Source organism: Dromaius novaehollandiae, chromosome W (genome assembly GCF_036370855.1).
Source record: "Dromaius novaehollandiae isolate bDroNov1 chromosome W, bDroNov1.hap1, whole genome shotgun sequence".
Taxonomy (NCBI): Eukaryota; Metazoa; Chordata; class Aves; order Casuariiformes; family Dromaiidae; genus Dromaius; species Dromaius novaehollandiae.
This window is the reverse complement of record NC_088130.1, coordinates 42,024,389-42,039,153: the sequence shown is the minus strand read 5'-3', so window position 1 is coordinate 42,039,153 and position 14,765 is coordinate 42,024,389. Positions and strand designations below refer to the sequence as shown.

The following is a 14,765-nucleotide window of genomic DNA, read 5'->3' as shown; positions in this document are numbered from 1 at the left end:
GCAGCGCGTCCCGACCCGCCTCGCTGCCCGGCGAGTCTCCCCGCAGCCCTTCGGCGGCCCGCGGGGCCCCGGCTGGGCCCGCGTTGCTCTCCCGCCGGCGGCGCCGTGGGAGGCCGTCGCCCCCCTCCCCGCCCCGCCCCGCCCCGCTCAACGGTCGCGCCGCGGCCGTTGGCCTCCCGCCTCGGCGCGAGCAGCGCGGCCCCCCCCCCCGCCACTGCCACAGCCCCCAGCGCGGGGTGGCGGCCCTCCACCTAGCGCCCCCGCGACCGCGCCGCCCACCCCTGCCCGCCTCCGCCGCCCGCGGCCAGCCCAGGCCTCGCCGGGCCCCACCGGGGCACCCGCTGGGCAGGCGCCTCGCCGCCTGTGGCCCTCACCGCCCCAGCACCGACCGCGCTGGAGGTGAGCTCCGTTGCGCGAGATCTCTTTCCGTGTTATAAATGAGAGAAACAGCTAAGGGGGTCATCTTACTAAGACGCTTATCCACCTCTCTGGTTCCCGTCATCAAGATGCATGAATTTAACAGCATTTTGTATGACTCGGAGGAAGGGAACCTGCTAGCTTTCAGAGCGAGCTCGGACCCAGCCTTTCAGCCCATCAGCAGCAAAGTTGAACATGTGGCCACCGCTTTTGATGCCTAATGGGAATTTGCATTTTGAACAGTTTATAAATCTGTCCCCATAGCCTCATTCCTTTGGCAAACGTGATTACATAGACTCATGACAAAAATCTTGCGAAATTTATCTTATCCATTAGCCTGCAGCAGTTCTTCCTTCGGAGGTACTCAAGTTCTGCTCCACAATAGTCTGGGGCTGTGCTGGACAGCAAAACTAACAAAGAAAAGAAGGATTTGGGTCCTGTCTGTTTGTAGGGGAAGTAAGAGGTATGTAATTTCAGCAGTTTTCCCAGTTCTTACGTCTTCTTCATTATTCAACCAGTCTAAACCCATCCAACTTTTATGATTTTTTTTTTTTTTTGTTCTGCGGGAGTATTTATAGACCCCACTGGGGATAAAGGCCACCCATGTTAATATAGGATTACCTGATACCCTGGATTGTTTCTGCTGCTTGCCAAAAGTAATGTCGTTAAAGCCTGTCAGGAGAGACATTTTTCTCTGTCTTGATATTTGACATTGCCTACTGCCAAATGAAGCTGGTGGTGCGTTAGTCCCAGCTCTTGGGATCTCCTTGGGTTGCATGCACATGGAAAGTTTGTCTGTAGCATCACTGCAGCATATGGACTTCGTATGGATTTGTTTCCTGAGAAATAGGTTACGTTCCAGAGTGGCTTGAAATCAGTCCTAACATCAGGCAAGCATCACTAAGAGAAGTTTATTCCAAGACAGCAAAGGTATAGGTTCTTGATTACAAACTTGGAGGAAGTTATAAAATAAAAAATCTTGTCAAATAGTAGAATGAGTCAATCTCTTCTCACAGCTGGCATGTAGTATGTCTCGGAGGTTATCTTAGCTCCTTGAGTCCCATTTTTCTGAACTTGCTACTTGTGGGACTTAAGAGACCTTATTGTATCTTGTATCTTAGTAAGACTTTATTGTCTTGTTTAGCTGCTTGGTGACTGTAGGGACGCTTATGGAGTACTCTTAAACTTACCTGAGAATGATACGGTATCACACTGGTATCCCTGATATTCCAAGGACATATTCTTGAAATGGTGATTTTTATAAAAATCACACTAACATTTTTACAGAATATTTTGCAAAAGTTTTGATTGTGTTTTGTCTTAGTAACTATTTACTTTTTACAGAGATGACAGTGGGCATTACGGTAGCTGTGGGTCCTGCAGCAAGTGCCCCTGTCACAGGCCCTGTTAATCGTGGAGGGCGCAGTGCCCTTACTGTGCAGGGTTCTGGACTCCTTTACTTGAAAAAGCAGCTGCTGCCTCAAAGAACTTGTACTCTTGGCATAGAATAAAAGACAACAGGTGAATGCAACAGACAAATAGAGGAGGGGAGGACAAAGTAACAGCGGAGCAATCCATCGCGTTTGGTATAATAAGTAGCAGTCACAGTGCATGTGCTATGGAGTGATTTTTTTAGGCATCACAGGAGAGAGAAGTTTCCAGGAGGAATATGAAGGAGATTTGTGCAATTCTACTTTTTAAAGTGCATGATGGGATCAGTTAGAGAGCAGCATGACTAAGAATTGTGATGAATAAGTCACTAAGGCAAACAATACCTCAAGGGTAGGTTTTGCAGTTACTCTTTGACCTTTTATTTCAAAAGCTAAATTGTCAAAATGTCCAAAGACTCTTTTTCTGCAGTGTGGTTCTAATTATCTTTGTTTTCTTTTATTCTCTACATCCCATCCCCATTGTTAATACTCTTTCTTTACTGAACAGACTCAGAAGGTCATATGTATTGAACAGCCACCCTTCAGGAAGGTTAGTGATCGTCTCAGGCCTGTTATTGTGTGAATTATATAAGATAGGGAGGTGGTGTACGCTTGCGTATGGTTCATCAATTCTGCTCCGAGAGCATCTTTTCTTTGGTGGTTTCTGCAGCTCTCATACACCTTGTTATTCTGCCTTCTGTCCTTGCCTCTATTGTATTGTTGTGCTTACGATAGCTGGCATGAATGTTTTAAAAAAAGAGTGTATATCTCACCAGTTCTTAGAAGAGAACTTTTAGAAATACTTCTTTTTTTAATAAATGTCACAATTTCCTCCCTTTTGGCTATTTCTAATTAGATATAAAAATACAATATCAATAAATTAATTTTTATGTTAACAGTGAATTTTTATGTTTCAATAAGTTAATTTTTATGTTAACAGGTGGAAAACAGAATAGAGAATCCATCAGTGCAGTGCAGGATTTGTTCTAAAATACAAAAGGTGTTTGCATACGCATATAACATATCAGTCTGTTATACTTCTTTGTACCTTCTGAGGGTCTGTATCAATCCAGCCCCCTCTTCTTACTATTTCATTGACAGGGCTAGTTAGATATATACCAGGGAGAAGTTTTATGGTCAGAAATACTAATATTTGTTTTAATTGATGAAAATTTTTCCCTGCAGAGATCTCATTCTTGATAAACTTCTGTCCAAATATGGGCAGGTAGACAATAAAACTAAAAACATACTGGGTTTTCCACTAGCCAGCTCAACAAGCTGCTGGAAGCCCAGCACTGGGCTGCAAACCTTGAGCCCGAGAGCTTTGGTTGGAGAGGGTGGTTCCAGAGTTTAAACTCCAGGCTTTGCACGTCGTGAGCCGGGCCTCTCCCGGCGCTGGCAGGGTGTCTGAGCGCCGCCCTCTGCAGCGGCGGGCTTTCTTGCGTCCCTGGGGATCCTTGGAATTGAGGAAGTTAGCTGCTCAATTTTGTTTATGGAAAAAACAAAATTAAATATTTTGATTTGATCTGAAACAAATTTCTTGGGGGAGTGTTGCTTTCTATGGGAACTTGTAAGCATTCTGGGTTTCATGCTTATTTGGAATGCTGGTCAAAAACATCTAGTACTGACCAGTTTTAACCTACACTAACAAAAACGGATTCAGATGAGACATTTTTGTTTGCTCTATATAATCACTACTATATTAATGTATTAGAGTGTAAGTCTTTGAACACAGTACATTATAAGAAGTCATTGTAACACGACATTATAACAAGTCATAACTAATAAGTTATTAAGTCATAATGTATTCTTTGGTATGCAAAATGTTTTTCTCAAATGTGAATAAATGGAAAAATATTTAACTGATATTAACATTTTTATGTAGTAATTTGGTAGTTAAAATAGTACATTTAAAATGCTATATGTAGAGGCAGACATTTACTGTAGTAGAACTGTTTGCTGAGAGGAATGCAATAACACATTGTGAACAACAGTATTTATTAAAATACTTCTATTAAATGTAACAGGATTAGCTGCTTGCTTGTTTAAAAAAATGAAGTTGGATTATGCTAGTGAGCTAGAGACATCACTGGAGAGGTCTAAAAGGGAACAGAGGAGATGGAGGTACTAGGAAGAATATGGAGAAAAGCTATGGTTTGTTTTATAAATAATAAGCAAAAACCACGTAGAAAAAATTAGGACTCCATTAGGAATCTCCCAACAAGCCACAACTCTGCATGGAGTATAAAATCTAGAAAAACACTTTTATTACTTTATTGGTTTGTTTACATAGATACTTTGGATTTTGATGTATACTTTATAACATACTTTCTTTACTAACACACTCTGTTGGATTGATCACATCAGGTAAGACCTCTGAGACTGATTCTTTTGACACTTAATGTGGTATTTACCCTTTGGCTTCAGTGAGTTAATACCAGAATTGAATTTTCCCCTGATTTCTTTCAGGCACATTTTAATTACCTAGTTATGACATGGAGGCTTCTTTCTGGAACAATATGCTCTCTGAAATATTTGGTGTATTTTGGCGAATTACTTCAATTGAAAAATAGACTATGTGTGGGAATCACTCTTGTGATACTTGCAGGAATAATTATGACTGGTGAGGGAGCAAGAGTTTTTCAAACAATTTTAGAGAATATATTACACTAAAATGTCTTGTTCCATCGACATATCCATTTGCAATACTGCAAAACATGAGTGCTAGATTCTTAACTGTTGTAAATCAGCAGGCCCATAATATAACTCTTTTTCTCAATGTTTTTATTTCTGTTAGTGTGAATCAGATATTACTAACACAGAATGTGAATAAATAGAACTGATTCTTTTTCATAAGTGTGTTCAGTAAAATTGAAAATAAAGTGTGAAACAAGTTGTTTTTAAATGATTCGACATTATAATGTTAGGCATATTAGTAAAGTAGGAGGATACCAAAGCATGCTTCTTCCCATATAATGCCTTGTTTCTATATAGTGATTTCTAATCAAAGCACTTTTTTTGGATGATAAAAAAGTGTATAATAAATGAGGACATCATCTGTTGCTTTCTTTGTTTACAGGCTGGTGTGAAATTCTTATACTAGTGATGGTCAATAGAGTCTGAATCCTTCATGTTATTGGTAAGAAAAACATACACTCAGAGTTTTATTATAAAGCAGCCCTTTTCCCATGGAAGGTTATTTTTACTGAGCAGCCCAAGCAGTTATTCTGCCATAAGATGAAGGATATGGATTTCTTTCATATGAAGAAAAATAAGATACTGAATGAAAGGAATGATTATTTAAATTATAGCAGAAATTTGTCTGTACCCTTTGTGCACTGCAAGAGTTTCTAAAGGAATCTGTAATTATATACTAGAAAAAAAATATATTCAGTTGTGCAGTAGACAATGGTGTAACTGCTCTGACAATAAAAAGAACAGAATTAATAGGGGAAGATCACAGTTCTACATGATTCCATTTGAAAGAAAACCATATTTTGATGAAGAACACAGACTCACTACTGTGAAGAAGTCAATTTTAGCTGACTGAAAGAGTAATAAACACAAAAGTATCTAGTGAGGGAAAGAATAACTTCACTACTGAATGCCCTTTTATATGGTTTATGACTGAACCAAAATTAGGAACATTCATGTTGATTTTTTCTGAACTTGAATATGTTTAAATTGATGAGCTTTTCCACATAGGACTCTTGATAAAACCAGATCTAAATTTTAACCTTTCTAAACAAAAACTAAAAAGAGCAGGTATAGAGATTAAAACTAGTCTTCTTGCACTTGTGAAGATGGAACTGATTTCACAAGAAATAATTTTCAAGAGCTTTGTTGCCATGTTTAGTAACCTACTGAGAAAAGTTTGAAAGCTACTGGACCAAACTACTCCTCATTACAACTGCACAAGATTCAGTGAAATTAGTGGTTAAACTGGTCCATTCTATTTTAAATAATTTATTCTTTATGAGAGGGATGTTTAATATTTGTCTGTTTTTAATCACTGCATGAATGGGTGTGAGATGCAGTAATCCACTGACGTGTTCTGCTCACAGGTTAGAACTGGCATCCTCCGTGTGTGCGTTCTAGGGTCTGTGAGTTATGCTCCTCCGTGGAGTGTGTCCGTGGAAAGTTCATGTCAAATTACTAGAGGTTTTAAAGTTGCTGAGAGAAGCATGACACTTTCTATCATAACATTAAATAGTTCTCAGATAATTATGGAACCCATGGTGGTGCAGCTGTACCGTTGAGTAATACGGGCATTGGTTGACTTTTTCAGTTAGACCATTGGCAGACATTCTCATCTAGGTCTAGCTGGAGAGAGTGACAACATTACTGCTCCCGTTTACTCATCACTGTCCATCATGAGGAGTTACTGGTCCCATAGCTGTGTCAATGTAAGAGATCACTTGAGTTTTTCCTTTTCCTTTCAGGCAGAGTCACTTCGTTTAGCTGAAATCATTCTTCACTGGCTATTTAAATGAAGCCATCTGGCTCTGCTGGAAGGACATTAGGCTGTGTTTGCATAATCCCTCCAGCCAGCTGAGAGGTGGAGCAGTGATCTCCAGCAGAGGACTAGTAATAATTCATCTACTAGTACAGCTGTTTGAAAAGAGCATGAGTGTTCCCAGCAGGTTTTTATGGGGAAAACAGAGTTCAGAGGAAGGATGAACATTAAGAGCATGTTACTTCTGAGGAGCAAACACTGTTTTTGTGTAAGTGTCCTTGTTAATGAAATCAATGACCCACTTTATAGTCAAAATGACTTCTATATGATGGTTTGTTATTTGAAGAAGATTATGTTTGATATTAGGAGCCCATTAAGTTGTACCGCAGAAGGAAAAGGCATTGCTTTATATTTCTACTAGTAATGGTGTACCATTTAATTCCAGTCTTCTCAAGTTCTGTATTTACTATTTGTTTTTTCTGGGTTTTTTTCATTGTAGCCATAATTTTGTAAAATAGTCAAGTTCATGCCTAAAAGTATCCTTAACCAGGCAAGTTCATGTCACAATTTCATGAAAAATATCTATTTCCACTTAAAGAATCAGATATAAGCACATACTTAAGAATGTTCTATTTGAAATACCTACTTTTCTTGATTAGAAGAATCTTCCAAATTTCTGTAAATTTCTAATCCAACAGGACAGTCGAAGAGATGATGGACAGAATTTAGAGGGCTGTAGCTTGGGGAATAAAGTTGATATACAAATGTTGTAGCCAAGACCATTAAAAGATAAAAGCAAAACAAGACTGACATAGCAAGATAATCTACTTTATTAAACCACACAATTTAATTGGAGATAAACAAACAAGTGTTGGCACATAAGCCCTTCTTCAAGTCACCTGAAAAAAAGCCTTGAGAATGCAACTGGAAAAGGACTGTATACCTGAAAGCTTGTCTGTTTTCCCAGCTATGTCAGCTAATTTAATAAAAGCCTTCTCCTTACAAACCTTGCTTTGATGATATGCAATAGAGCACAGAATGATCTGCAGACAGAAAATGGAAGAGAGAGAACGCATGAATCACCGCAGTGCAAGCAGAAAGCAAGTCTTTGTAATTGCAGATGAGAGAGAAAAATCAGCAAGCTTCTCACATATTATCACAGAAGGGTATGCTGTTCACCAAGAGAAGCAGAAAATCTGCCTGGGCACAATGTTAACTGTTGGGCTCCTGGATACTCTGGGATGGGACTCTTGCTTTCAGACATAAGGTAGGCACTTAACTCTAGGATAGGGCTTGTAGCTGAGGATTTCAATGTAGCTGACAAAAGCTGTCACTTAGATATCCAAACCCTGAAAATTCTTCACTCCTGAAATTCTTTATAATAGCATCTTGTAAGTGTTATACCCTGGGGCAGTTTGAAAATGTTTCCTTTGTAATTACAGTTACAGGGCAAACTATCACAAGAAACCATGTAGTCCTTCTAGGAAACATGTCAAGTTCATTTTCTCACCTCTCTTTCCCCATTTCCACTCTTTTGTTCCAGGACTTGCCTCTTCAGAAGATTTTTGTGAGTGTACCCTGATTTGGTACCTTCCTACATTAGGCTTCATTCCTACAATCCTCCTGGGCAAGCAGAGACAGTTAAAGCATACCTGTATAATGAGGTAAGTATGTTCTAGTTTCATACTTACTAAGTTTTGGTAAGACTCCTCTATTCTAGTTATCTCATTTTCTGCACTGGTTGACAAACAACCCTTCCCAGAGCTTTTTTTCCTTCTCCAGATCAACTGCTGCCTGCTCTCATCTCTCTTTTCTGTTGGTGTAGCTTTTGAACAGGTCAGCATAACATTGGAATTAGGTTTAAACCTTTGACCAATTAGCTGTAGTCTGATGAAGACAACATGGTTTTCTGGTCTCAATTAAGAGCTCATGTCCTACACACTTGATATTTTCCTTAGATTATATGCATAAAGTAATCACTGTCACTTTCTACTTGCTGTTTTTCCCCTTGTGTCCTTTGTATATTTGAGTAATATTCTGTTTGCTAAGTTAGTAAACTGGTATTTTTTAGTGTGTACATTTCTTCTCCATGAATTACTTTCCATGACAGAGACTGGCTATTGGATTGTTCCCAATTCTGTCCTTCAATACACAGTGACCATTACACTATTAATGAGCTACTTAAAACATTAGTTTTCTGCTATCAGATGGAAATTGCTGTCTATTGTCAGAGAAAAGAGAGATAATGAATAATAGACAAGCAACAGAAACATTAATGGTTTGGTTTTTTTACCTCTTATGAGGACCCTCCAATTTCAGCTATCCTGTTAAAACTATTATTCTTTAAATTTTTAATCTGTTGAGAACACTTTGTTCCTAGGAAAGCATGAATGAGTGGGATTAAATTATATCTGTACTATACTTTTCTTGGTGATTGGTAATTATATTGTCACTCATGATGCTCTTCATTGCACTTAGCTGCATAGAACTGGGGAGAAACTGTACTAGACCTAATGAGAATCTGTGACTTTTCATAGCATCATTACACCAGCAAGATACAGGAGTAAACAAAACGTGGGAAAAAGTTGTATTTGGAACAAAAGATTTTCTTTTCTTCAAGCAGTAATACAAAATTTTTATATTCCCCTTGCTATAATGGGGAGGTAACAGGTGCAGTACCCAGGTTAGGTGAAGCTGGCAAACACTGTTACTGTATCTGTTGCTTTTTCAACCAACCCATCAACCACTGAAGCATTGCTTTTGAAAAATGGCCCATAAAAATTCCAGCTAGTAGCCTTGGGCTTTACAAAAAGAGGCAATCCATTTTTCTCATCTCAGTTTTTGGATGAATAATTTGAGGTATCTTTAAAAGGGTACAGATTTCTAAAACATGCAAAGTTCCCATCCTCTGGAAATAATGCATCTGTCAGCAAAGTCTTTGTATATGCTTCCTGAACATACAGAGACTTGTCCTCTTCTGCCTATCCATCTTCTTGAAACAGTGAGCATCTAACCTTGTAGTGATTGGTATGTTTGTCTTTAAGATGAACATACTTCCTTTGGACCCAACCTCACTGCCATCAAATATATTTTCTTAATTCTTAATTAGAATTTATATGGCATATTGAAACCTCTAATGCAAAAGGTTCTGTCCAAATGCAGTGTTTTTGTTTAAAAAAAAAGACAACAAAAAAGAGAAACCAATTACTTGTTTTTGGCTGAGTGGCATATCAAAGAAACTGCGTCAGTAGTATGTTCTGAAAAGTTGGTGCTTTAAGTAGGGAACTGCAGTGCAATTTCAAAACTTTACTTTGCCTCGAATCATAAATTGACTTCATTTGTTGTAAAATCTGACAAATGAAGTCAGTTAGATAAATTTGGAGAGGAGTAAGTTAGTCTACAGACTAAGTAACTATCTGTGGTTCCAAGAGAATTGTTTGTATCCAAGTGAAAAAGTTCTTTGAAACTAGAGTGGTTCCACAAAGTATTTTGGCCTCAGTGAACACTAGCTCCTGCAAAATACACTTAGGCAGAATATTTCTGACCAGCTCTATGTTCACATCAGTAGCATTTCATAAGTGTTTCCTTCCATTTCTAATAAATACTGAATTGCCATTAAATACAGCACCTTACAGACTTGCTGTGCAAAACTTTTAATCCTGTCCTATTTTTTTTGATGTAAACTGGTATATATAAAATGTTTCATGCTTTTGGGAAGTTATTTTCTCTTAATTATCAGAGTGACTGTGACTGGTGTTTAAAAAAAAAAAAACTCTCACCCTCCAAATCCCCCTAAAACACAGTCTTTCTCCTCATTCTCTTTTACTTTGTGTTGGCAAATTTATCAAATTATAACTCAGTAGGCTTTCTGCTGTATCACACAAGCATACAATATTGATGTTTAAATCTTTATTGACTGATGTAAAGTTAGCACATATGGAACAAGAAGACTAACAAAGGAAAGTACCTAGATTTAAGACTGTGAAAGAACATGGAGAAAAATCAAGACAACCCAGCACAGAAACTGCAAAAATTATTCTTTGTATTAGTTAACTGTTGTCAAACTGTCATGGAAAATTCAATGGTTGTTCAAAGCTGATATTCTAAGTGTTTTTCCCTTATCAATGAGGTTTCTTTTTGTTTTTTTAAAGGCAAGCAAAATCAAGTTTCAACTCTTCTCTTAAAAACTGGATGCTGTTACGCTCCTGCTGTACCCAGATTTGCTGATGGCCAGTGCTGCTCTCACTGACACTAGGACTGGGCCTTAGTGCAACGTTAAAGGTTGGGCATTATCACTTGAATCTCTCACACTACTGCTTCATGTGATAATGCTTTAAAAATGCTATGGGGAAAGAGTAAACAGATTTTTTGAGGGTTAAGTTTCTTAACTCTCCTTTCTCAGGTTGACCTGCAGTGACTGGGAGGCAGGGATCCTTTCTGGTACATTCTCACCCTCAAGGTGGTAGCTATAGCACAAGGAAGCATAGCTGGGCAAAGTACATCCCAGCTTCTGTCCGTATCTCTTGGCATATGGATTCCTCTACCCTCTGCCAACCTCTCCATGGAGTAGGATGGGTGTAGTCAGAACATAGCAATAGACTAGCATTACTGATAATGTGATATTGTGATAGTATTGGCACCCGACAATTTTGGTAACACTTGGTATTGTATGCCTTTAGAATCCCAGCCTTATTACAGTACCAGTATATTGCTTGCTACTGTTAGGGAATAATAATGCAAAATGTTATTGTATTAGCTATGTGTAACCAAAGACAAAACAGAAACCCATTATCTGTTTATAATCTATGCCATGTACAATATTTGAAATCACACTGATGAAGTAAGCTAACACTATACATTATATTTTTTTTTGATAAAACTCAGAAGGGACAAGGACACAGATTCTGTTAAGAAAGTAATGTTTATGTTCTTACACCACAAAATGGCCACAGACAAACTGACCTAGCAATTTTGTATAGGAGCAACAAGGATCTGCAAGCCTTTACACAAGTGTCAGGTCAATGGAAAAGTTAAACCTCTTTATCAGATTAAGCTGTAATACAGTATTTTCAGTCAAAAGGAATGAAGTTGGCTGTGTACCCAGGATGGTTAAGATCATGACAGAGGACTTACATGAAGGATCAGTGTATCCCTGGATTGCTGCCTGACACTTCTGGACTCCATTTCAACATGACTTGAGCAGCCTCACACCTTCTTATCCCTTTGATAAGAAAAATTTCCCTTTCTTCCACACATTGTAAAGGTTGTTGTAAATGTATATACCATCCCAATCAGGCTCAGGATCTTTGATTCCTTCTCAGTGTTGGACTTCTTGAATTAGTAGATACTCCAAACTAGAAAAAAAAAACTGTTCGGAATGTCTATTTAGTTAGAAAAGTTCTTACTGCAGACTGCCTGCTTTCATTGCTTAAGTACTTGTTACAGATGTTGCTTTGGTTTGTAAAGGTCAATACAAGGTCTCATGCAACCTTAGTTGGGGCATTTCTTAGAGCTACCTCTTTCATGCTGCTGACTGCACTCATATTTCTGCTGTAGCATGTATATTCAAAGTGGTGGGTGTGTTTTTTGGAATCATTCACTGCTGAAGTATTATATTATCAAGCAGGATTTTCTGGCAACAATGTAATATATATCTATTTACATCCAATAAGACTTTATGATTTAAAATGCCTACCCTTATGTAGAAGTACAGAAAGCCTCATTTATTGTGCCAAGACAACTTTTTCATACACTTCAAATTTGTACTGGATGCCATTTTCTTCTTGGATATCAGCAGGGACACCAGGGTATCTGGAAAGAGAGTAAGGGAAAAAGCAAAAGCCAATGAGTAGATAAAAATATCATTATGGGTCACCAGTAATTTATCCAATCAATCAGAAAAGAGAGTTGTTTGAAATAGGAGATGAAAATACCATCCTTACCACAGAAATACTGATTACATGTCTGTTTTTAAGAATCATGTTAACTACTATCAGCAACCTGTATACACACCATTTGAAATCAAAAAAGTATATATCAATGTAAAAAGAAAAAAAAAATCTAACAACTTGATTAAAGCCTCTACCATATTATTTAAAATGTCTATAGAGGCAGAAGTAGACACAAACATTTTTGCTTTACTCAGATGCTTTAAAGGAAATGCTATTGGTAAAGGCCTCTTACAAGTTCTATGACAGCTTCTTAAGGCAGGTGATTGCTACCTTGCAAAGTGTTTCCCTCTATTCCAGCATTACTAAAACAATTTTTTTAATAGACTCTTTAAAAATCTCTTCAGCCCCCTGCAACAGAATAAAAATTATGTATAAGTAACACTGACTTTGAGGGAGGAAAAAATTTATTTGCAAAGACAGACCTCTCTTACGTTTCTGTTTAGGTGTCTGGGTGAAAAAATGTCTGCTTTTTTTTTTAATAAATTAATGTTTTAAGACCAAATTCCGATTTCAGTTCATTGGCCAAAACTAAGGAAAGTATTCCTGAGAAACAACCAAGAGAGAGAGGGGGCAGCTTCGGATCAGAGATCAGTGTCTTGAAGTAGACTTATGATATAAGGCACAGAGCAGTTCAGAATATGTTAGACTTGAAGGAGGTGACTCATCCTTCCCACTCATTTTGTTTGTCTCTCCAGCATCCTTCCTTTCCTGCCCCTACCTACTCTGCTCCACTTCAGTGCTAATCCTTTTCTGTGTCATGGGGTTGCAGGCAGAGAGCCTGACTTGCCTTACTTTGTATTTCTTCTACTGCTGATCTGTAGCTAGCTGGGAGGAAAAATGGGAGCAGCAAGAAGAGGAAGAGTTTATTTTCTTGTGCTGATTCTTGAGGCAGAAATTCTTTTGAATATTTGCTACTCCCCCGCTACCCCTTGGATGTAATCTCTTTAGAGAGAACACAAATGAATGACTGGAATATGATAAGGACAATGTAAAAAGAAACCAGAATGAATGGCAGAAACTTACAGTTTAATACTGGTTCTTACAAAATTTTCTAGGAAGTAATTTGCTTAAGAGAAAGGAGTAATCTTAAAAAACTCTACAGGCTCAACCCTTCCTGTTCAAACCCATTTAATTTATCTTTGTCAATTCAGCAAAGACATTCACAGAGACTAAAATAACCTACTGACTAATAATATACTGACAATTATGAAGCTTAGTAAATATTTAAATAATTTTAAGGTGAGAAACCGTAACAAAGTTGCTTTGCTAGCGAACTGACAGACAAATGTAATTCTCCTCTGTCAAGGTCACGGGAAGGTTGAAGAACACAAGTTTCAAAAAACCTGTCCATTCTGGGTGCTCTAAGTGGGCAAATTCCAGATTCTATATAAAATGTGACTGGGGAAAAAATATAGTGAAGAGTACCTCTAACTCAAGACAGAATGTGGCCTTAATAGTATCCTTACACATTCAAAGTAAATTATGAATTCTGCCATCTGAACACAAGACTTTTATGCATCTTGATATTTACTCTGAGAGAAGTTTGTAGTCATTGAAGTCAATTTCTGGAAAAAATGTGTCGCTTTCAAATTCCTGCAAAATTCTTGTCACAAACAGTCGATGATTAATTGGCTTCTCCATTGCTGCCTTTAAAAACAAAAGAAAAGATTAAAAATAGAGTTGTTCACTGTAAAAGAGCTCAACTATGCATGAAGTATTATTCTTGTTACTGATATATTTAATATTATATTGTAAGACAACATTAATGTTAAGTACGAGATTTGTTTGAAATGCTAGTTTCCTTTACCACTTCTCCAAATTCTTGTTCTAACTGCATCAGACATCACCACTGCAGCATTCAAAAAGAACCGAGAGATAAGAATCTTAGGATATTTTCTACTTATAGTTTACACACCATACTCATTTATGTTATCTAAAACTGAAGCTTAGTTATTCTTTTATTTATATTGCAGGGTTTAAGCAAGGCAGTGAAAGTTAGACTCTCAGTCTCCTCTTCTGGACTTTGCCCAAGAAGACTTCCTGAAAGGACAATTTCACCTTGTTCCAGTTCCATGTCTTAAATTGCAGCAAGACCTGCTCTCAGATCTTGAGGCATCTGACAGAAGTTAAGAAAAATCTATTAGTTCTGTGAGAAGAAAGGAACATTATGGCCTGGTTTCAACAAGGAACTTCTATATCATATCTGTCTGAAAGACAGTAAGCATCAAGTGGCAGAAGAGCCCCCCACCCTCAAGTAATTTGTTCCACATTTAATTAATGTAAGCGTTAAACAGTTATACCATATTTCTAGTCTGTAGGAGTTTGCAACTCCAGCGATTAAGTTATCTGTCAGTTTAGTGCAAGAGTTTGATTTCTAGAATATGTCAAAGAGATAATATTAATTATACATCATATAACAACAACAAATATTTTCCAGATTCCTTGTATGAAAAAGGTTTTGAAGATACTTGTTAGGGTAGTTCCTCCCTAACAAATTCACACAAAATCAGG

General features: G+C 37.9%; 1 protein-coding gene and 1 long non-coding RNA gene across 8 annotated transcripts in view; one reads left to right on the top strand and one right to left on the bottom strand.

The window, feature by feature from the left end:
* Window positions 1-11: 11 nt before the first annotated feature.
* The window catches only part of LOC112983663 (uncharacterized), a 27,943-nt gene continuing 13,189 nt past the window's right edge, over window positions 12-14,765 (top strand). For 2 of the 5 annotated variants that reach the window (XR_010385609.1, XR_010385608.1), the window contains exons 1-4: window positions 12-399; window positions 4,927-4,986; window positions 7,847-7,967; window positions 14,228-14,533. This is a non-coding gene — a long non-coding RNA (uncharacterized LOC112983663). Of the gene's footprint in view, window positions 400-479; window positions 881-4,926; window positions 4,987-7,846; window positions 7,968-10,452; window positions 10,585-14,227; window positions 14,534-14,765 lie in introns of those variants that run through there. The other 3 variants (XR_003259286.2, XR_003259285.2, XR_003259288.2) reach the window with 3 other exon arrangements.
* The window catches only part of LOC112983662 (dihydrofolate reductase), a 19,949-nt gene continuing 15,381 nt past the window's right edge, over window positions 10,198-14,765 (bottom strand). Inside the window, exons 5-7 of one of the 3 annotated variants that reach the window (XM_026100919.2) lie at window positions 13,786-13,901; window positions 11,999-12,114; window positions 10,198-11,671 (exon numbers count right to left, since the gene is read on the bottom strand). In XM_026100919.2, the coding sequence (XP_025956704.1) occupies window positions 12,027-12,114; window positions 13,786-13,901 (204 nt within the window). In that variant the 3' untranslated portion in view covers window positions 10,198-11,671; window positions 11,999-12,026. Of the gene's footprint in view, window positions 12,115-13,785; window positions 13,902-14,765 lie in introns of all 3 variants that reach the window. The other 2 variants (XM_026100920.2, XM_026100918.2) reach the window with 2 other exon arrangements.